This window comes from Hyaena hyaena, unplaced genomic scaffold (assembly GCF_003009895.1).
Source record: "Hyaena hyaena isolate Hyena2069 unplaced genomic scaffold, ASM300989v1 scaffold_1195, whole genome shotgun sequence".
Lineage (NCBI taxonomy): Eukaryota > Metazoa > Chordata > Mammalia > Carnivora > Hyaenidae > Hyaena > Hyaena hyaena.
The window spans coordinates 473,935-498,337 of NW_024081833.1; the positions used below are offsets into that span (position 1 = coordinate 473,935).

The window sequence follows — 24,403 nt, forward strand, 5'->3', positions numbered from 1 at the left end:
CACTTAAAATCATTTTGAACAAGGCAGAAATTGTTCATGTATTTCCTGAAAAACCATCTTAGCATCAAATGCATATAAAAACCTGTTCCTGGATTTGAAGGGCTGAATATTTGTGCTTTTCTTAACCAAACACTGGATTTCCATCTGAGACTGTTTTTGAACTTGACAGGGCCTATTGGATATTTATGAAAAACCTGTGAGTTGATAACCGTGGGTCTATGGGTTTAGATGTGCCCTCGATGCTTGTTGGGTGTTTTTTTAATAAAGTAACTGCTTTGCAGAGGGATCTTGTTATCTCTAAAGTAAAACAGATTAGGAAAGCTGTTTTTCAAAGGGATGAGAAAGCATCCATTTCCAGATGTGTCAAAAACTACTGAATCACACTGTCAAAGGATTATGGGGCTGAAGGCAGAATCAGAAAGAAAGAAAAAAATGATTTTTACTCTACTATTAAATAAAGAGTTCAGATTCGTTTTAGAATGTTCTTTCCTTTGACAAAATAACTGATGCACAATTTTTTTAGAACATATTTTCTAAACTAGAGACTTTTTCTGCTGGATCCTTAGACACAGGAGGGAATATCAAATCTCCCGGAAATCTGGCAGACCACAGAATAGAATAATTTTTATTCCACAGATTTCATATCAATTGCTTCAGGGACGCGAGGGACATCATGGTCTATTTAGAGTTATAGTTGGCCTGAGTTTTCTCTTGAGTAGATGTATTTATATAAATACTGAACTGAATTGACTTTATAGTTTTCCTCTAAATCAAAATGGAACATTCATGCCGTCACCTCCACCAGCCCAAGGCAAGATGAAGCTAGTAGCGAAAATGTAAGTAGCTATGCTCCTAAAAGAAAGAAAAACATCGGTCTGTCCTTGGTAGGCATGATTAACTACTGCTAGAAGTATAGATACACTTCTCTTCACCACAGAATGAAGTTGAATCTTATGCTTACCCCAAAATAAGCTTTTGTTTTGAGTTTCTTCCACAGTTCTTCTCTGTCTCTGTGGCTTTAGATACATTTCCAGTTTTATTATATGATACAGAACTTCCTCATTCAATCAACACAAACTACTGAAGTCCTACTGTGTGCTGGGCACTTGGGGTACAGTTACGGAAAATAAGATCAAGTTCTTATTCTCCAAGAATTCCCTTCCAAGATGGAGAGATAGACACAAATAAATATTATCAGACACTAGTAGATGGGACGATTAAAAATACGACAAGGTAAAGGGCAGAAAAGCCTTAAGGAGATGACATTGAAGCAACACTATGAATGAAGTAAAGGTTTGAACCAAGTGATTATCTAAAAGCAAAGCATGACAGAACAAAGGCAAGTGCAAAAACTTTAAGTCGCAGCAAACAACCCAGAGAGTCTGGAGAGGAAAGAGCAAATGCGAGTGGAAGAGATGTGTTTGGAGAGTGAAGGTGGGACCATAAAAAGCCAGGTTGGCTCAGTTACCCAGCAGCGTCCCAAATATATTATCACAAGATCCATCACCCACTCCATTTCTTTGGTCAAACTGGGGGGAATATGCTATATAGTTTATCCATTTCTTTTTTTAAATTTTTAATGTTTTATTTATTTCTAAGAGAGAGAGAGACAGCATGAGCAGGGGAGGGTCAGAGAGAGAGGGAGACACAGAATCTGAAGCAAGCTCCAGGCTCTGAGCTGGCTGTCAGCACAGAGCCCGATGCAGGGCTTGAACCCACGAACTGTAAGATCATGACCTGAGCTGCAGTCAGACGCTCAACCGACTGAGCCAGCCAAGCCCCCCTAGTTTATTCATTTCTATATGAGAGATTCGGAATCACAAGAGCTATAGTTTAATCAGTCAATATTTGCAACTCATAAAGGTAAAGGTACCTTTTCAGAAGTGAGGGAAATAATCTGAAGGCAGGATTATCTGATAGGATTTAGGAATGTATCACAGAGGAAGCTGGGTTCTATTCCAAGGGTTTAGTATAACTTTTCCAGGTAGACACTGATTTAGAATTATTGACACAAACACCTTTGTGGAGGCATGAAGCATGCCTTTCAGGAATTACCTTTTCAGCACAGAAACATAGATCATATGGGCAACAAAAAGGCCCAGCACTGACAAAGGCAAGAACAAAGCCAAAACACAACTGGATGTTGGTGTCTTTGATTTACAGAACAGACCACGAACAATGAGATCAAAGATGAAGCAGTCACAAAGGCTGATCCTCTTGAAAAGGTAAGGAATTGTTTTCCTATCAGTGTAGATACAAGTAAGATGATCTGAGAAAACTGTGACCCAGAGTAACACACACACACACACACACACACACACACACACACACACACACACACACGAGATGCTTAGCAGAAGGAAGGGGATTACTCAGACATCCTCAGACTAGCTCCAGCTGGAGAGAAAGGAGTTAATTTCACTAGCGGCTTAAGCAAAACTTCCAAGCTCCATGCTCCTCTCTAGACAGTGTGGCTTGGCAACCTCACAAACACCTGCTGACCATACAGCCATGTAGAACTAATGCTGTCTTGAAGTGAGTTCAGAAAACCTGCCTATAATTGCTAACAGGACTCAGAAGAGTATAACCTAACAATAAAAATATTTAGATTATGTTGCCCATAAAAAAAAAAAAAAAACTCAAAGGCATACTCTTTCTGGCAACAGCTCTCCTAAAATGTTGCCATATGGATTTATACATATGCAGATTTCCCCAATTAGATGGAGGACATGCTGGTTAGTTGATGGAGTCCGAGAAGGCTCCGTTTGGAGTTGGACAAATTAAAGCTGAAATTGTACTCCTATGATTTTTTAGAAACCCAAGAAGATGACTGTGGAAGCAGAGTTAGAGGACATAAGGAAAACGCAACAACGCAGTCTAATGGACTGGAGTTTCACTGAACATTTTAAACCGAAAGTTCTGCTTCAGGTATCAGTGGACCGTGAGTCTCCAGGAGGTGGCTGGTCAGGTCTGGGGAGTCGTGGTATGATTTAGAACGGTTCACTGCTAGGTCACTCTCTCAGATCCAGTTCTGATCAATTTTCCCATTTACTTCATCTATAAAATGAATGTATTCCCAGATCGAGCTACACATGCCCAGGGAATCTCCATCCAAAGGGATGTTTTTATAAAATCTTGTAAGAGAGGAAATAGACATGACTGGTGCACATATTTTCTAAGAACAAAAGTAAGGCATGATGGGAAAGCAGTCTTATTTTTCCCATATTGCCTATCAGTTCTACGAAGTTTTCACTACATTTCAAAGTATTTTCTGATGCAGTTTACAGGTCAATGGAACCTGCTAGTGTTTATTGAGCACTTATCCTTATGCTAGCAATGATTAATATTATTTGCTCATTTAATCCTTTGAAGTAGAAACCTATGTAAATAATAGGAAATTGAGACACCTTGACCAAGAATAACTTTTGCTTAAGGTCGCATGGCTGGCAACTGAGAGAAACAGCATATAAACCCAAGAAATCTGGCCCCAGAACTTTTGTTCATGCAAAATAACAAGTAACCTAACATTTTCTGTGTATACATTTTATGCAAAAACCTGTACTTGCTTTTGCTTTACCTTTTTAATTTTAACTCTACTGACATCGAAGTTTTACATACACACGTTTTTAAAAGTACTTATTTAGAGAGCTCACGCATGCGAGGGTAGGGAGGAGCAGAGAGAGAGAATCCCAAGCAGCCTCTGCTCTGTCATGAAGAGCCTGCCGGGGGCTTGATCTCATGAGCCGGGAGATCAAGAGCTGAGCATTTAACCGACTGAGCCACCCAGGATCCCCTACCTCCACACAGTTTTAAAGCCAGGAAGTTCTATAAAGAGTCTTATGAAAAATAGCAGCTCCCTCCCCACCCCTGTGCCTAAATTCTTGGAGGTAAAAATCTTCAAGACATTTACAGGTTTCTTGCTACCTAACTCAGTCTCCTCTAATAACAAGTATATTTTGTTTAGTTTTAGTTTTGGTCGGGCATCGCCATCAACTGATTCTCTCTTGAGAAAATAGCTGCCAACCCCCATCTGGTGTGTACATGTGCATGTGAACACACACACACACAACTACACACTCACTCATATACTCCTATACTCACACTAACACTTCTTGCCATTCTCTAACACTATTAACTATATCATCATTTTTGTTTCGCTCAATATTTAATATTTACTTAATTTCATTTTTATAAATGTTATTCATAGCTGAACTATGTACTACTCAATGATTATGACTTTTTTTCTTGATACTATTTCTTGATATTCTTTCTTGATACTATTTTTGTTTTCCTTGGAGTTTGTCTTCCAGTTATTTTTTCCTTTGTCTAGTTTACTATGCATTTATATTACTCCTCCCCACACTCTGCACCAAAGAGCAAAATCTCCTCTTAATCCATTAAACTGCGCAGGCAGTCTATCAGTTTTATCGTCTAAGCCACATCTCTCCCGTGTGCTCTGAACTCGCACTTGCCCTCCAGGCCTGCTTCACAGCTGTGGCCCTGGGAACTTCGTTTCTTATGATCCTGGTCACATCCTTGGCTTCTCTTTCCAGTCAGACACTCCAGTTTCTGAGTCACATGTCCCATTCTTTCTTGAGTTACTCCCTTTTTGCAGGGAACAATCACTTCTTTTTTTTTTTTTTTTTGTGGTTTTTTTTTTTATTTTATTTTTTTATTTTTTTACAAATAGTTTATTGTCAAATTAGTTTCCACATAACACTCAGTGCTCATCCCCAAAGTGCCCTCCTCCATGCCCACCCCCCCCCCCCCCCCACATCCATCAGTCCTCAGTTTTTGTCAGCATTCAAGAGTCTCTCATGGTTTGCCTCTCTCCCTTTCCCCCACCATTTCCGCCCTTCTTCTCCCCCTTGTTCCTCCGTCAAGTTCCTCCTAATCCTCCTATACGTGCAAACATATGATATTTGTCCTTCTCTGCCTGACTTATTTCGCTCAGCATAACACCCTCAAGGTCCATCCATGTTGCTACACATGGCCAGATTTCATTGTTTCTCATTGCCATGTAGTATTCCGTGGTATAGATAAACCACATCTTCTTGATCCATTCATCTGTGGATGGACACTTAGGCTCTTTCCATGTTTTAGCTATTGTGGAGAGTGCTGCTGTGAACATTGGGGTCCATGTGCTCCTATGCATCAGCATTTCTGTATCCCTTGGGTAAATTCCTAGCAGTGCTATTGCTGGGTCGTAAGGGAGTTCTATTGTTAGTTTCCTGAGGAACCTCCACACTGTTTTCCAGAGGGGCTGAACCAGTTTACATTCCCACCAACAGTGTAGGAGGGTGCCCGTTTCTCCACATCCTCGCCAGCATCTAGAGTTCTCTGATTTGATCATTTTAGCCACTCTGACTGGCGTGAGGTGGTATCTCAGTGTGGTTTTGATTTGTATTTCCCTGATGAGGAGGGATGCTGAGCATCGTTTCATGTGTCTGTTGGCCATCTGGATGTCCTCTCTGGTGAAGTGTCTGTTCATGTCTTCTGCCCATTTCTTCACTGGGTTGTTTGTTTTTCGGGCATGTAGTTTGGTGAGTTCCTTATAGATTCTGGATATTAACCCTTTATCTGATATGTCATTTGCAACTATCTTTTCCCATTCCGTTGGTTGCCTATTAATTTTCTGGGTTATTTCCTTGGCTGTGCAGAAGCTTTTAATCTTGATGAGGTCCCAACAGTTTATTTTTGCTCTTGATTCCCTTGCTTTTGGGGATGTGTCAAGTAAGAAGTTGCTGCGGTGGAGGTCAAGGAGGTTGGCAGGGAACAATCACTTCTAATTGCATTCTGAATTAAAACACATGGCGGGTAAATTTGGGGGGCATTGGATGTGTGAAACCATCTTAATTCTACCCTTACATTTGAGTGACAGTTAGCTTTACATAAAATGCTCCTTCAGAAAGCATTTTCCCTCCACATTTTCTTAAAATTTTTTTAGTGTTTTATTTATTTCTGAGAGAGAGACAGCATGAGCAGGGGAGGGTCAGAGAGAGAGGGAGACACAGAATCTGAAACAGGCTCCAGGCTCTAAGCTGTCAGCACAGAGCTTGACGCGGGGCTTGAACCCATGAACCATGAGATCATGACCTGAGCCGAAGTCGGATGTTCAACCCACTGAGCCATCCAGGTGCCCCTCCCTCCACATTTTGAAGGCACTCCTTGTCTTGTAGCTTCTTGTGTTGTCCTTGAGAAAAACAACAATGAAATTCTTGTTCCTGATCAGTTGTTTGAGTCTGTTGTTTTGTTTTGTTTTGTTTTTTGTTTTGGGGTGGATTTTTTTTGTTTGTTTTTCAGGGGGTTTTTTTGGTCTGGAAGATTTTAAGATCTTCTCTTTGCTCCAGTGTTGTTGGTTTCCTGTTAATGTGCCTTGGTGTGATTCTGTTTCCAAGTATCATACTGGTAAGCCCAGAACAATCCAGAAACTCCTGTCTTTCTATTCTGGGAAATGTTCCATAATCATTTCTTTGATAATCATCTCCCTTCTGGTTCTTCTAATCCTTCTTTGTGGCACCCCTGCTATTCTGGTGCTCACCTTCCTGGGCAGAGCTTCCAATTTCCTTGCCTTTACTCTCCTAATTTCCAGTATTTGTCTTTTTGTTCTGGAGATATGGTTCACTTTCATCCAGTTCTTCCATTGAGGCTTCTGTTTCTGTTATCATCATTGTTAGTTTCCTAAAGTTCTATTTATAATTGCACATTACTTTTTTTATAGCATCTTACTTGTCTTACCTGAGACCATATCTTCTCTTCTCTCTATGAGGATATTAAAGTCCTTTGAAATACTAGTGTTTTATCCCTAGATTGGGTCTTTTTCCTCAAATTCTTTTTCTTTTTCTCTCAAGTTTCTTTTTTGCTTTTGGGTTTTTTTGGTTTTTTTTTGTTTTTTTGTTTTTTTTTGGTCTCTATTTTTCATATCAGAGAGTAATACCTAATGACATTTACCTTTTTCTTCATGTTAATAATGAGACACTAAAAATATCATAGGAAGTACTGCGTGAGGTCAGGGCAGGAGGGAATTGTCAATAACGGATTTCATTTTGGGTGATTTGGCTGGGTAGTTTCCTGAGGATACCCATCAGTGTTGGTGTATTAGTCTGTACTCTTAAGCCATTGAAGTTCTTCAGAGGGAAAAAAACCTGATCATGTAACTGAAAGACACAACTTACCTGTTAGGATTTTGGAAGCTGAGTAGTTGGGGGAAGGCAATTACACTTCTTACCATTCAGGCTCTAGATCTACATTGTTCAGTGTGGTAACCACAACTCACAGGGAGCTTCTGACTACTTGAAATGTAGTTTGTCCAAATTGTACATTTGCTATACTATATACATAGTATATATTACTTATATAATACAGTATATATTTCTTATTATTATATATATTACTACATATATAATATATATTTGGTTTAAGTATACATACCAAATTTCAAAGACTTAATATGAAAAAGGTGATATATCTCATTAACCATTTTTATACTGATTACATATTGAAAAGATAATTTTTTGACATACTGAATTAAATAATATATATATATTTAAGTTTTGATTTATTTATTTTGAAAGAGAGAGAGAGAAGCAGAGAGAGAGTGAGGAGGGGAGGGACAGAGAGAAGAAGAGACAGAACCCCAAGCAGTTTCCACCCTGTCAGTGCAGAGCCTGACACGAGGCTCAAACTCAAACCATAAGACCATGGCCTGAGCCAAGACCAAGAGTTGGATGCTTAACCAACTGAGCCCCCCAGGTGCCCCAAATAAAATATATTTTTTAAATTAACCTTACTTGTTTTGGTTTTTTTTTTTTTTTTACTTTTAAAGTATGGCTGCTATAAAATTTAGAATTATACATGTGGGTCACCTTATATTTCTTGGACATCAATTTATAGTTTGACACAATTCTCATTTTTTTCTGTAGTACAGGTTTCCCTTAGCAGTGCCTAGGAGCTCACTTCTTAGAATCCATGGAGTCTTTTCTATAGGTAATAATCCTCCCTTTGTCTGCAGAGGTGGAAGATGGGCAGCTGCCTAGTTGCTAAGAATTATTGAGGGCTTCTGGGGGCCCTAACAGCTTCTTAAAAATACTTTAATCTTCCTATTTTCAGTGTTTCTTTGACCCCATTCTCAGAGCAGGGCAGTGCACTGCCATTCCCTTGAGCCTTTCTGCACTTCTGCACAAGGGTACTTCTGGTCTCTCATTAAATTAATCTCAGAATTTGATTTTCTGTTGGCTGTCAGTTACCCCTAACTTTCTACTTTCCAGCTTCTAAACTGTTGTTGCCTTTGTCTCCTCTCCTGTGACCTTCAACGTTGTGGCATTAAAACCCAATAATTTTACTGTTCATTTAATGAGCTGTCAAGAAGTACATGTGTTTAATCTTTCATCTTTAAATGGAAGCTCATTGTGGGCTTTGGTTTCTTTTCGATTTGGCTCCATCCTCACCACTCTATGAATCACTGTCCTGCCAAATCTAATGGACAATTATCTTTCTTCATCTTCCTTGACCTTTTAATAGCATTAAGAGCTAATCACTGTGAAATACTCCTGCCTCTCTGTTTCCAAGGTGCCATACTGTATTTCTCCTCAGTGCTCTGGACTTTTGTTGATCTACTGTCTAAATATCAAAATGCCTTGAGTTTGAACACTGAACCATCTCCTCTCTTCTGTAAACATCCTTGTGATGATTTCATCTATCATCTATGACCTAATGCTAATGACTCCTACAATTTTATCTTCCAAATGATTGCTTAGTTCCATAGTGGAATACCTAACTCCAAATTCCACTTGAATTTATGACAGGCATCTCAACTTCAGTGTCCCACACAAAGCTAGTAATTTTCCCACCTGAGCATGTTTCTCTCCTCATCGATCTCAGAAAATGTCACCTTCAAGCCAAAAGGCTAAGAGTTCTCGCTTATCTCTGCTTTACTGCATCCTGCGTGTCTGATCCATCATCAGGTTTTGAGGGGTGTACCTCAGAATATATCTTGAAGCTCTTCACCATCTCCACTGTTGCTGTGTCAGTCCAGCCACCATCCTGTTCTACTGCAACAGCCTCCCAATCATTAACCTGCTTCAGCTTTTGTCCAGTCCGTTCCATGAATCAGATACTCCCATCAATTTCTTCTGCTTAGGACACCTCTCTGAATCCAGGATGATCTGTAAAAATCTAAATCAAATTTTAAGGGAAAATCTTATCTATCTTGTTAATTTTTGTTTTCCTAGAACCTGCACAGTACCTGGCACATCATAGGTGTTTATTTTTTTTAACTGAGCTATGACTAACACACAGTGTTATATTAGTCTCAGGTGCAAAATATAATGATCCAACTATTCAATACATTTCTCACCCATTTCCTCCCCACCTCCCCTCTGGGCAACCACCAGTTTGTTCTCTGTATTTAGGAGTCTAGTGTTTTGTTTGTCTCTTTTTCCTTTGTTTGTTTGTTTGTTTTGTTTCTTAAATTTCACATATGAGTGATATAATATGGTATTTTTCTTTCTCTGACTGATTTATTTCACTTAACATTATGCCCTCCAGATTCATCTATGTTGTTGCAAATGGCAAGATTTCATTAGATGGATGGATAGATAGATAGATAGATATAGATATAGATATCTATATATATATCTTACATCTTCTTCATTCATCTGTGGTTGGACACTTGGATTGCCTCCATATCTTGGCTATTGTGAATAATGCTTCAATCAATTTTTTAAAAATAAAATTAAAAAATAAATTTTTACATAAAAATTTAAAATTGTAATAAAAATTTTTTAAAAATTTTTAATAAAAAATTTAATTAGTTCATGGTATCAGCAATATTAATATAGAATAATGGGTAAATGCCAAATAGTAAAAAAAAGGAAAAAAAGGAGAAGAAAGATATTATTTGAAAATTTATCAAAAATTGATTTGAGAGCTACCATAGCTATGAGAAACTTAATGCTGTATATTCTAGCAGCCAAAGTAAGTATGGAAACAAATTTTACAGATCTCTCTAATGGAAAGAAGGATACATGTTCATCAGAAATGAACGTATTTCGTTTGGGAATTTAAAGTCTAAAAGGAATTTGAATTTCCAAAAAGTAAAGTAATGGATAGTACCCTATGTAACAACAACAAATAAATGAATGCAAAAATATTCACCACATGTGTGCCTCTCAGGGAAGCTGTAATAGTTTCAATACCACTCTATAAAGACACTCATACTGGGGACTAGATTTGGGAAGCAAATGTATTATTTTGGTAATGCTACCAATGTCAAATGGAAAGCAAAAGGAAAACAGTCCTTTGCTAACATAATAGGCAATTCCATGCCTTCACATCACCCAAACAGCAGAGAACTGAACGTTCCTACATGAGATTGATGTTGAAAACGAAAACAAAAACAATCCACAGCTGTCTAACTGACTTCCCTGAGTCGTGTTTCCTTGTGTTGATTGACAGTGAAATGGAAGCAAGGACACAAGTGTGCCCTGCCCTCTCTGCCCCTCTATTGGTAGCTGCGATCGCAGTGCATGCTGAGGGTGGAGTGTTTTGGAAATGGCCAAGGTTAGAAGTCATGTGGAAACAGTACGTATGAGGAAGGCCACGCTCATTTCTCTATACTACAGAATGGTGTGATGGAAACCATTCTTTGGAGTGCAAAAATGGTAACAGAGAGACTGGCGTCAGCCCTGGCCTCAGAACGTATGAACCCTATTTTCATAGATAAATCTCTCATCCTTTCTCAGCCCCAATTTACACTGAAAAATGAGGATTTTAATATTTTGAAATAGGACAAATAATTGTACCTATGTATCCGGGGTTTTCAATGATGATAACATGTGATGATCTATATGAAAGCATGGAAAATGTTAAATAGCTGCTCCACTTAATTATTATCTCCCAGCCTTAATAAAAACATTTGAGCAAATGCCTCTATGCCTGGGGCTTAGTGTTTTATTTTCTGTAAGAGTTGCTGAAATGCTCCCAAAAATATTCTACCACTTACGTTCTAGCTAACAGTGAGACTAACATTGTGGAAATAAAGGGATGAGGGTAGGTGTCAGAGATATGCCCTAGAAGGAGAGGCTTCTCATGGCGGGGGGGGGGGGGAGACAGGACAATGTAATTATTTTGATTTCAGGTTCTTCAAGAAGCCAGCCAGCAATACAGGTGGATTGATTCTTATTATCATACCCAAGACAACTCTCTACTTTTAGTCTTTCATAATCCAATGAATATACAACGTCTGCATTGTGAATATTGGAATATTGCCCTTCACTCCAATGTTGGATTCAGGTAACCACCTTAGACAGTTTAGTTAACTAATTATCTTATTTTAGTTAGCTTGCTGGTTACTGGTTAATTAGCTTTTAGTTCCTTAGGCTAAGGTAAGTGCTTCAAGTCAAAAACTAAGCCTTCAATTTAGTCCATCAAGTTGAATGTTTGAGGTGTACCAGGTGCTGTAATAAGCATCAAAACAATACCAAATAAAGAAGACAGACGTCATTCCTGGACCCATTAGGTCTAGTGGGGACGTTATTACCTTACATCTGATTTATTTTGACTCTAATAAAACTGCCTCTGGAAGATCCCAAGGAGAAACTATAAAACAGGACATTCTTCATGCTGGTTTTGGATAACTCCATTTGATCTGGGGAAGACTCAACAGTAGAGCAACTGAGTGACATTATCAACACAGCAGTCAGGTTCTCAGCAAATAGAGACCTCTAGGAATCAGTGGTCTTTTTTTCTTCCAAGCCCCTTAATTATTTCTTCATGATCTTAAAGCTTTGCTCTGTCCTCTCAGTAATGATGAGAACATTTCATTATTTTTCAATGGTGATTCATGTAGATCAAGTATTTATTTGTCCAGCATTGTTTTAGTTTAAATTTTTTTAATGTTTTGTTTATTTCTAGGAGAGAGAGAGAGAGACAGCATGAGCAGGGGAGGGTCAGAGAGAGAGGGAGTCACAGACTCTGAAACAGGCTCCAGGCTCTGAGCTGGCAGTCAGCACAGAGCCCGACGCGGGGTTTGAACCCATGAACTGCGAGATCATGACCTAAGCGAAAGTCGGACACTTAACTGACTAAGCCATCCAGGCGCCCTGACAGCATTGTTTTAGTTTAAAGGGATGCAGAAAGATACAGAGAATGGGCTTACAGAATAACTGGGAAAATAGGTCATGTGCTAATCCTTTGCTCACGTACACAGTAGCTTACAGAATATAGTACATTATTTGGGGAAGGGTAGGAACACTTCAAATGGAAAACCATTTAGAAGTAGTGGCTCCCTACAGGCTGGATGGCAGAGCCCAATGGGAAAGGATGAGGAACAGCTGATCTACAACCTTTGCAGTTCTTCTAAAGTTAATCTCTTATCCAGGATTTCTATTTCTTCTTCAATTACTTTTGGCAATTGACATTGTTCTACAGATTCATGCATGACATTTGGATTTTGGATGCCTTTGGGAATGAAATTAAACAGTATTCTCACAATAAATGCCCATTCCCGAGAGAGATGTATTAGTGTCTTGTCTTTATGATTATAGTTTTGTCTATTTCTCCTGTTAGTTTTGCGTGAGTGTATATGTGTATCTGTTTAAACTTATTTTTGAATCTGTATTTTAGAAACATCCTTCTTAATGCATTGTAAACATTTATCAGCATGAGCAAATGTCCCTCTGTGTTCCCCTTAATGCTTTTCACCTTGAATTTCACTACATTTGGTATTAATATTGTTGGATAGTCTCTTATATGGAAATGTACTCATAGGACTTTCTCAATCATTTTACATGTCAACTAGGAATTGTGTCTCACTGTGTTAATAGAAAACTGACTACAGTGGCTAAACTAATAAGGGAATTCTTTTTCTTCTGTAGGGACAAATTTGGAATTAAGGATCTGGATGTTTTCTGGCTTTCTAACCAGCCATCTGCCATGCTTTCATTTTTCTGTATCATTTTCATTTGTAGATACATGTCTTTTAAATGTTACCTTGGTTTGTTCAGCTACTCTGAGCTCCTTTGTCTTTGAAAGATTTTAATAATGATTTTAATAATTAATAACAATATTTTAAAACTTTATATTTTAAAGAATCAATCTGTTCACTTCTATTTTATAAGTAATATGTTTGGCCTCATTCTTACCATTTGATTTTACATGCACATATCTACTTTAGGATTAATTCCTTTTCATCCCTTTGTTAGATTGAATTTTTCAGTTCATTCTTAGTGTGTGATGTTTTTAAAGTTATACTTTCTATTAATATACCTATAGAGGTTATCATTTTAAATCACATATTTAAATATTTTTATATCATAAATAGAGCTAATGAGTATTAATATCATTTCATGTTAAAAATTTTAACATATTTTCACTTACTCCCAACAAATTGCCATTTTGAAATTGTCTAGAAATTTTATTTCCAACTGTTAAGCAATATTTTAAATCACATACAGGTAGCACAAATAATTATTTACATTTAATTACAAATTGTACTGTTTGTATGGAGTTTCCCCCAAAAAATAAAACTAGAACTATGCTACGACCCAGCAATCACACTACTAGGTATTTATCCAAGGGATACAGGTATGCTGTTTTGAAGGGGTACAGGCACCCCAATATTTATAGCAGACCTATCAACAATAGCCAAAGCATGGAAAGAGCCCAAATGTCCATCAATGAATGAATGGATACAGAAGATGTGGTGTATATATATATGTATTGCAATTATATGGATGGAATTAGAGAGTATTATGCTAAGCAAAATTAGTCAGTGAGAGAAAGACAAATATCATATGACTTCACTCATATGAGGACTTTAAGATACCAAACAGATGAACATAATGGAAGGGAAGGAAAACTAATATAAAAACAGGGAGGGGGACACAACATAAGAGACTCTTAAATATGGAGAACAAACAGAGGGTTACTGGAGGGGTTGTGGGAAGCAATGGGCTAAATGGGTAAGGGGCGTTAAAAAATCTACTCCTGAAATCATTTTGCACTATAGGCTAACTAACTTGGATATAAATTTAAAAAACAAATTAAATTTAAAGAAAACAAATGTACTGTTTTTTACCTCAGCCTTTTAACTTATATACCATGTTGTCTTCTTTCTTGGATTTATTTTTTCAATGCAGCTGGAGTACATTTGTGATTCTTTCAGAAAGTATCTGGCTGGTGAATTCCTAAATCACTGCATGCTGAAATAGTCTTTATTTTGTCATTCCATTTGAGTACTGATTTGGCTGCATATGAATCTGTGTTCCCTCATCATGAATAGACAGCGAGAACTCTAGGTTTTGTTTGAAAAGTAGACACATCAAAAGGTTCTGAACCTGAGAGAGACATGATCTGACTTTACAGTGAAAAAGATCTCTCTATTCTGTGTTGAGAATAGACCCCTGGGGGGTCAAGGTAGGTACAGGAAGACCAGTTGGGGGGGGGGCTATTGCAGCCATCCCAGCAAAGGGCAATGGTGGTGTAGACCAGGAAGAGAACAGTGAGGCAAATGAGAAAAGATTCGATTTTGAATATATTTTAAATATGTGCTTTAAAATACCATTTGGATTTCACAACATTTGGGAAGTGGAGCGAGAGAAAATCAGAGTGATCAAGGGTAACTTTAGAGCATTTCAGCTGATCGACTGAAGTGTAGACTTGCCATCAGCTAAGAGAAGACGATTGGTTCATGTGGGGAAAAGTTGAGTTTGGGATGTCTCTTCCCTTCTCAATGAAGATATTGAGTACCCCAAATTCATAGTCTACAGTTTTCAGTTTATCTCTTTAAAGGGGATCAAAAATGAGAGAAAATTGTGAAAAAAACCTGACTTTAAAAACCCTGTAGCTTTATTTTTCAAGCCTCAGGCCTCACTTTCATACAACTTGACAATAATTAATCTTGATTATCCAACCTAAATATTTCAACTTACTTCCTCAGAAACAACTCTCTAAGGACCCTCAAATGTTGTAAGTATACATAACATTTCATTAAAACTAATTACAGTCATCCACATAAATAGAATAAATGGATTTGGGAACAAATATGACTGACTCCTGGTGAGTAACAACTCACTGATGTGACCCTAAGTGCACACGCAGCGTAGGGCACAGTATTTAGAGCATGGGTATTCCCAGGCCAGTAAGTTTACAGCAAGACTGGAGCATTTCAATTAATCCAGTGAGTCATTTAGCTATCGTCACTTAAAAAAGTTTCTAGTATGCTATAAAAATGTCCTAAAAAGAAACTGTACCATATTACTCTCCAGCTAACAGTGCTGAGAGTGTTTCTTAAACTGTCATCAACTCTTGGTATTAAACTTTTGAATCCTTGACTGGGTCAGAAACATCTCACTTTTAAATGTGCGTGTCTTTAATTGTGGATGAAGTTGGGCATTTTTCATATGCTCACTGAATATTGTATTTGACGACTTTGTATGAATTAAATCTAGGATATAACTGAGCCTATTGCATTTGGTATATGGGCAATTTAGGGTCAGTGCATTTTTGCAACGTTTATTTGTACAATTGGCATCATAAGTATTATTGACTTTAATAGTAACTCAATTGTCATTTGCTTTTTGCTTTCTTTTTTTAGGAATTATTTAGAACTCGTTGCAAAATCCATTCAAGATTGGATCGTAAAAGAAGAAGCCATATATCAAGAATCTAAAATGGCTGAGGAAATCAATAGAACGAAGGCTGAGCTGGAATTGAAATATTCTGTTCCTGCCAAAATACATTCTAACAAAATGTATTCTGTTAAAAAATCTAAAAGTAAGTCACTGGTTGAACTCACACGTAAAGTCCAAAGACATTTTTCTATTTGATAATTTAATCAAGACTGAATACTTCAATATTAAAACAAGTTACCCACAAATTTCTGTGACTCTTCACTTTCTCTAAAAAATAGATAGCTGAGTTCCAAATATAAGTTTGGTGACGGGATAATGAAATATCTGTCTTATATTGATGCCACCTCCTGCCAGATTTGGAAGATTCGATCTGTCCTATAGATCAAATCGATGTTAGGGAAATGCCAGATGTCTTTATTTTGGTAGGGTCGATAGTTTCAGCTATCTAGGATTTGTTGACAGTATATGAGGCAAATTCAAAGTCAGTATATTTCCATTAGAATACTTATAAATTCCAAAAGTGAAATTAAAACAAGACATTTCTTAGAAGAACAATCATAAGAATCTCAAGACTAATTGGGAGTAGGAATCTAAAAATAAAGGGAAAATGGATTCTTGAGGATTTGTGACAGGCACTTGACAAGATGTGGAGTCAATACATATGTATTTTGTTGTTAATTTCCATGGCTTTGATGCTGTTGGGGAATGGAGAAGAGAGTGAGAAAAAGAGGAAGGATACTTGTAACCTGTCTGGAAAATATGGATATCTCACTAGGGAATGGCTTCCACATTAATAATATTCATTATTTCTGATAGCATAAGTTGAGAGAGATTTCTCATAAAGAAGCAAAGTTATATATTTTCCAAAGATTTTGCAACTTCTGTCAACTACCAAAGGATTTGTGTTTGACTTAATTCTAAAATAAAAATTTGAAAGCCAAGTTTGTAATGAATCAGTCATCATCCACTAAAATGGTTATATAATCCATCCATCAGTTTGGCCTTTCTCCTGATGGCGGCACAGAAAGACAGCACTAAGTATCTGGAATGATGGATGGGACTGTATAAAAAAGAGAGATAGGGCTACCCTCTCACAATAGTGTCTAGAGCCACACTTGCCTATGAGCAGGAAAAATTGTGTGTTGACTGCCTTTTCTTCATTCTATTTCTAAACAGAACCAAATGCTTAATTACTATCTAGATCCTGTGAAATCCAGAATATGGTTAGTTGGAGATTGGAATACACTTGGTAGGTATTGCATTCAGTTTGAGACCTCTAAAGCGAAGAAAGTTGTAAATCTTCCAAACAGAAGGACTATTATAGCAAGAGGAGGGCTTCAGTGTGGAAGGAAAAGTTAGATTTGTTCCGTGTGGTCTTAAGCTAGGATTCATTAGGTTAAAGCCCTATGGATAGAGAGTCCACTTCAATAAAAGCTTCAAGGTCTCAACACAGTGAAAATGTGAGTTCCCCCTCCCTGGAGGAGCTCAGTTCCACTTCAGACATCCACTCTGGGGACAGCAAGAAAGAGTGAGGGATGAATAAATGGAGAGTTGAACTTGATAGCCTTTGAGATCCTCTACAGTCCTGACATTTGGTCCTTCTATAAAACTTTGTTGTAGAGAGTTACTAAGAAGTTTCATTTTCTCTGGTTTCAGGTAACAAAGGAATGAGCAAAGGAGAGATAGCGGATCAAGAAAAAGAAAAAGAAAAAGAAAAAGAGAAGGAAAAGATTCCTTTCATTTTAGAAGGCTCTCTCAAGGTAATTCAAGGAAAGACATGACACTGAATATTTACAAACTCAAATTTATTGTGCGATAGAGAGTTTGTGTGGTGGAACGAAAGTGATCTTTTTTGCTAACCTCTCAGAAATAATTGAGTCTGCAGTGAAAAGCAGTCTCTCACCAAGCTGTCTCCTCTTCCAGATAATAAACTTTTAAGGAGTTCTCTGGCCTTCATTTTCATATAACCCAAATCCGATGTGGTGCTTGTTCATATCCTGTTTCTTCACAGGTGTTTGTTTCTTATTTACAATTTGTAATGGGATTTTTAATTACAAAATTAATTAATGCTTTTATAAGAAGTCAAAATTAGTCTGGTTCCCTAAACCCCTAAAAATAAGAATATGAACAATTTGGTATGTTCTATACTTCTACATCCATGTATGTACAAATATAAAGAACGTTTTCATTTGTTTGCTTTCGGTTTAGATTTGGTATGTTTTGTTGTTTTTTAAATTTACTCTGCCACATACTGTTTTTTCATAGCAACATATCATGACTATCACTTTTAGATAATATCTAGAGATCTAACTTATTTTCATAGCAATATTGTTAGTCTATAATTTGGATATAAAGTAAAGTATTAAACAATTTCCATTAATAAGCACCACTTATTTTTCTATTTATACAGAAATGTTTTATGTAGTCAGATCAATCACTTTTGGCCAAAATTTAAGACACAATATCACATTTTGGCAAAGAAGTGAAGCACAGAGAATTCTCATACACTGCTGGTTGACATATAAGTGGGCATTTCAAAGTGGACTTTGAAAAACTGGACATATCTACTAAAGTCAAGCATACGATTTCCTTTTAACCTAACACTTCCACTCCTAAGGATATACCTAATAGAAATGCATGTATGCGTGTACCAAGACACATGGACAAGGCTGTTCTTGCAGCATTAATTCTCCCAAACTAGAAACAATTCAAATATTCATCAGTGGAATGCCTAGTATGGTTTAGTCATATGATGAAATACTATGCAGCTCTGGAAATGAACGACCTATAGCTACACACAGAAATATGGATGAATCTCAGGGCACTTGGGTACCTCAGTCGATTAAGCGTTCAGCTCAGGTCATGATCTGACATTCGTGAGTTCGAGCCCCGCATCGGGCTCTATGCTGACAGCTCAGAGCCTGGAGCCTGCTTGGGATTCTGTGTCTCCCTCTCTCTCTGCCTCTTCCCTGTTCACACTGTCCTTCTCTCTCTCTTTCTCTCTCTCAAAAATAAATAAACATTTAAAAAAATGTTTTAAAGAAATATGGATGAATCTCACAAACATCATGTTGAATACAAGAAAGGAGAGAGTCAAAACCATTATGTATGGTTTTATTTACATACAAAACTAAGCTGAAGTATTTTAAATTAGCCTAATTTTCTACTGCCTTTAAGGCAGTAGAAAGAGGTGGTGATTGGGAAGAAGCTGAGGAAGGCTTCTGGGGAGCTGGAAATAGACTTTCTTAACCTAGCAGTGGTTACGGGAGCATTTACTTGGTGGCAACCCATTCAGCTATTCAGTTGGGCTTTATGCTGTTTTTGTTTATATGTTATGGCTTCTCAAAAAAAATTTTTTTTAAATCTGTCTTTCTTTTTACAGTTTCAGGGCTTCTATCAGATTGATTCCACCTTGATTTTACATTAATTTTACTGTACCCTCTTAGAATCTTTTCATAGATAATGCTTTTTATATTCAGATATCAAATCTTTCTGAAATTCGCTGTTTATAGTGTAACAAAGGGGTTTTTTTCTTTGCCCATGTTGACTGTCATTTTACTAGTACTATACTTAATTAAATGTAATATTAATTGTCCCTGCTACACACACAACTAAATTGGTGTGTTGGCTGTATATTAGGCACTTATTTATTTATTTTTTATTTTTTTTTCCTGTGACTTAATTTGTTTTATAACTGGAAATTAGTATGTCTTAATCCCCTGCACCCATTTATTTTTTTGGAACCATTTTTGAATGCTGTATTCTGTTCCAGTCACCAGCTTAATTATTCCTTTGCAAGCACCATACTATTTTAATTACAATAGCTTGGGGTTGGGGGCGGGGGCGCCTGGGTGGCTCAGTGGGTTAAGCATCTGACTTTGCTCAGGTCATGATCTCACAGTTCGTGAGTTCGAGCCCCACTTTGCGCTTTGTGCTGACAGCTCAGAGCCTGGAGCCTGCTTTGGATTCTGTGTCTCCCTCTCTCTCTGTCTTTCCCCCACTCACACTATCTCTCTCTGTCTCTCAAAAAATGAATAAATGTTTAAAAATTTTTTTAAATAATAATAATTACAATAGCTTTGTTGTAAGCTCATACATTGGGTAGGCAAGAGCTGACTTCCATACTCCAATCAGTATGCAATAAACCACAAAACAGTGTAGGTTAATATTGGTGAGACCCCTAACCTTGTGGTCTCAATGGTAACACATAATTACAAGGCAAATCTTTGAATTTATATTTAGTTGCTGCTTTATTTTATTAAATTTTAAAAATGTATGTTAGTTTCTCTCCTTTGTTTTATTGACATTTTGAATTATGACGACTTATTTAACATTTTAAAAATCATTTTAATGTTCATTTATTTTTGAGGGAGAGAGACAGAGTACAAGTTGGGGAAGGGGCAGGGAGAGAGGGAGACACAGAATCCAAATCAGGCTCCAGGCTATGAGCTGTCAGCACAGAGCCCGACACAGGGCTTGAACCCACAAACTGTAAGATCTTGACCTGAGCCAAAGTCGGCTGCTTAACCAACTGAGCCACCCAGGTGCCCCTAATGATTGCATTTCTAAAGCAAGCTCCTCTTCAGCATTTCCTAAAGTTTAGTCCTCATCCCACAGTCTTTGTGTATTATGTATTATGATTGCCTAGGAGTCCCTGGGGAGAAGAGACTTAAAAATACAGATGCCTTCACTCCATCCTAATGACATCTTTGTGAGTCGAATCTAGGAACTTTAATTTTGAATAATCTCCTAGTACCATTTTTATGTACATCATAGATTAAGAATGATAGCACTATTTTTCATGATATGTTATTATTTTAATAAATAACTGGGTTTGATTTGATAGTATTTTATCTAGAATTTTTGTGTCCATTATGAATGAAATTAGTTTATAGACTTTGCATTGTTATTAACAAGCATCGCTGTTAGGGTTAAGTTTGGCTTTTAAAATAAATTAAAGAAGTTGGCAAGGTCTCTGTATCAACATGGAAAAAATCTCTGGAGTTTCTATTTACCAGCAATAACCAACTAGAAAATGTAATAGAAAACAAATATCATTCACAAGAGGAACAAAAAAAGAAAATTAATAAAAGACAAGCAAATCTTTATGGAGAAAATTACAACATATTATTGAGGACATTTAATACTTCATTAAGTGGGAAATATACCATAATCATGGATGAGAGGATTCAATTTAGGAAATGAAATATACTATAAAATCAATGTTATTCTTATCAAGATCCCAACAGAGTTTTGAGGAACCTTAGAAAAACCAATTCCTAGATTAATAAAGAAAAATAAAAGGATAAGAGCTTTCTTTCAGATAGCAATTGACTGTCAAATTACATCTCTTTATTTTCTCCTTGATGTGCATTTATAGTTTAAGCATATCTCTTATAAAGAGGGACTATAAGCTAGACTTTTAAAAAATGCATATCTGATTATCTTTCTTTTAGCAGAAGAGTTGAATCCATTTATATCTACTCTGATTAATTACATATTCAGAATTTCTTCAACTGATGTGTTTTGTATTTTCTATTTTCCTGCTTTTTCTATGATCCTTTTTTCTACCTTCCTTTATTTTATGTTGAATTTACTTTCTTTTTTCATTTGCAATCAGATAGTGATGGGAACACTAATTTGAACGCTAAGTGAAATGTCCTCCCCCAAAAAACAATTCTATTTTTCTTATTAGTAGACCCATATTACAAAAGAAATTTATATTCATTGACTTGTCATTAAAATATTTGCAGAAATTACTTTCCTCTCTTATTACATAAGTACCCTACATAATGTCCTTGACTTTGCCCCTTGACAGAAGTTTAGAATGTATGCGCTCTATTTCTACTAGTGGTTGCTCTAGAAGTTCAACTTGCATAGAGAATTTAATGAAGTCTAAACTTAATAAAATATCTTTAGTTTCTTCCAGAACAATACAAGGAACTATTAGTATTATTTAAAATTTGTTTCCCTTTTCTCAACTTATATTTTAAGTTTTATCTTGTTTTTTTTTTTTGTTCCCACAAACTGAACATTATTATTGTCATTGTTTTACACAGTCAGTGTTATTTAGCCTTATCCTCATGCTTACCATTTGTTTTGTCAAGCATTTCTTCTCACATTTTATATTTTGGAACTATTTCCTTTAAAACTTTTCTTAGTGCAGGTTTGTTGTTATGAAACCTCAGTTTTTACTTACCTAAAAATGGCTTTATTTTACCCTTATTCATTGAACATAGTTTTCATTTATAAAATTCTCAGTTGATTTTTTTGTATCTTCTGAGCACTCTCAAGATATTGTTCCAAGTTTTCCTGGGTTGACATTGTAGTTGTTAATAAATTGTTGATCTAATTTGTCCTTTCTTTATAAACAGCTTACCTTTTTTCTCCAGCTGTGAAAACATTCAGTGGCATGCTAGCAAATGTTTAGGAATAGCTCTCTCAGAAAAAAAAAAAAAATATATATATATATATATATATATATAATATGTTTACTCAATTTTACTGATAACATAGTATGTAGAGCACACAATGTACAAATAATAAAACATATACTACTTTTTGTTGTAAATTCCATTTAGCCAGTTGATTCTCATGAAATACTTTCACTGATTTTTACTAAGCTCTTAGCCAAACTATGATTACAATGGACAAAGATTCAATATGAATGTTGATTGATTGGTATTTTCACTGCCAGGAACAAGGAAGACAAAAATGAACAACAGAGGGATAATTTTAATCATTCATCAATGACTTCAGCAACTTCTTTGCTGAATCAGATAATAATTTGTATTTATTTTTTATTTTTTTGAATATTCATGCACAGGGCAAGCAAGGCCTAGGAAAGTTCCAGCCATGAGCTTCCATTTGCTTCCTTCTAGTGGAATTGTGTAGACAGTGAGTACTTCTCCTAGTAACAATGTGTGACTGCATACATGGAGCATTGACATGTAAAAAGCTAACCCAGACCTTGGTGTCCAGGGCTTTGTTGGAGGTCATTTACACAGGCATGGCTGAGGGACCACATGGCTGTCCTGTGTCTAGCCTCTCCAGAGGTCAAGTTGAAACCACGTGGCTCAAAGACCCTCCTGTAAATTAGATTATAAATTGAACTATCTTTTGTAATCCAAGGCCCCAAGTAAACAAAGACACTCACCGGGCAGGATGCTCTAAGGCCTTAGAGGCCATGAGCTGGACAAGAGTCTAACATTCTTTGGGCAGAGTTAATTCTTTTTTTTTTTTTTAAATGTTTTATTTATTTCTAGGAGAGAGAGAGAAAGCGTGAGCAGGGGAGGGTCAGAGAGAGGGAGACACAGACTCTGAAACAGGCTCCAGGCTCTGAGCTGGCAGTCAGCACAGAGCCCGACGCGGGGCTCGAACCCACAAACCGCGAGATCATGACCTAAGCGAAAGTCGGACGCTTAACTGACTAAGCCACCAAGGCGCCCCAAGGGCAGAGTTAATTCTTTACTGCACAGGTCAGGCCCTAATTCTTGGCCCAGGCTTTCTTATAGCAAAATAATCATATTTGGTACAGCAATAGTGTCAGTATGAATATGCCTAACACTTGGAGACTCCAGTATGGAGTAGGGATAGATTTAAAGAAGCAACTAACCCATCCTATAAAGTTATTACATGCATTTTCATATTTCTGTACCAATTTGATTCTTTGTTGCCCCTTTAATCCAGTATTATTTGTACCTTATGATAATGTTGTACAGGCTATTTAGCATAGAAATTAGTTGATAGTTAGGTAAATCCATTTCTTCCTCAGGCTAGTCATTTTTCCATTAATATTACATCTTGAGGAAGATTTGTCTCCTAGTACATTGAATCATCAATATCAGTATTATGGCTTATTTACATATGGTAATTTACTGTACCAATACCAGTGTTAATACCATATTGGAGTATGGTTATGAACAATTCAGTTCCAGAAAAAAAAAAAATCAGAATCTCAGTGGTATTTGGTATGCCTTCCTAACAGAATCAGTTCATGAACAGATATTATGGACAGGCGTCATTACAATTGGCCATGATTCAGTTACTTATTTACAAGCCACTGAGGGGTGAAGCTAATTGCCCTGTCTCAGTTTACAGACTTGCAGTGAAACTGGATTCCGTTGTGTGATGTTATATAGCAGGGCTTACTTTCCATCTAAAGGGACACAGGGGGGGATCCAAAATAGTTACTTTCCCTGTTATTTGTACTACCGGATATCTTATTCTGATCTATTCCTGGGGCAAGGGCCATCAGTGGTGCAGTGTAAATTACAAGTACTCCAGAGAATTTCTGTATTTGGAGGTCCACAAAATTCCCATAGGCATGCCCCAATGGGCAGTTACAATGGAGAGTCATTGCCCATGAGTACTTCAGGTTTCATCTGTATTAAAAGTAGTAAAAAGGTGCCATTCAATTAGGATACAAGCACTTCCCAACATGGGGTCCAAGCATTATCCGGATTATTGTTTTACCCTTCCTAACTCTATTAGCTTCCTGGGGCTGCCATCAGAAAATGCCACAAACAGGGAAGCTTCAAAACAACAGAAATGTATTGTCTCACAATTATGGAGGATAGAAATCTGAAGGTAAGGTCGCAGCAGTGTAATTCTCTCTCTGTAGGCTCTGGAAGAGGATCTTTTCTCACCCCTTCCTAGCTTCTTTGTGTTTGACAGCAAGCCTTGGTGTTCCTCACTTTGTAGATGTATCACTTTTTAGATTCTAGAACATTTCCTCAGTGTATCATACTACTAGTTGCAATGTGACAACT

General features: G+C 37.0%; 1 protein-coding gene across 1 annotated transcript in view; it reads left to right on the forward strand.

Annotated features, from left to right (window-relative positions):
- Positions 1-24,403, forward strand: part of LOC120224591 (sperm-associated antigen 17-like) — a gene marked incomplete at its 3' end in the record, with an annotated part of 146,017 nt that overhangs the window by 114,401 nt on the left and 7,213 nt on the right. Inside the window, exons 16-20 of the mRNA XM_039222853.1 lie at positions 2,164-2,225; positions 2,815-2,928; positions 11,138-11,292; positions 15,596-15,774; positions 17,289-17,392. Of these exons, the coding sequence (XP_039078784.1) occupies positions 2,164-2,225; positions 2,815-2,928; positions 11,138-11,292; positions 15,596-15,774; positions 17,289-17,392 (614 nt within the window). The remainder of the gene's footprint in view (positions 1-2,163; positions 2,226-2,814; positions 2,929-11,137; positions 11,293-15,595; positions 15,775-17,288; positions 17,393-24,403) is intronic.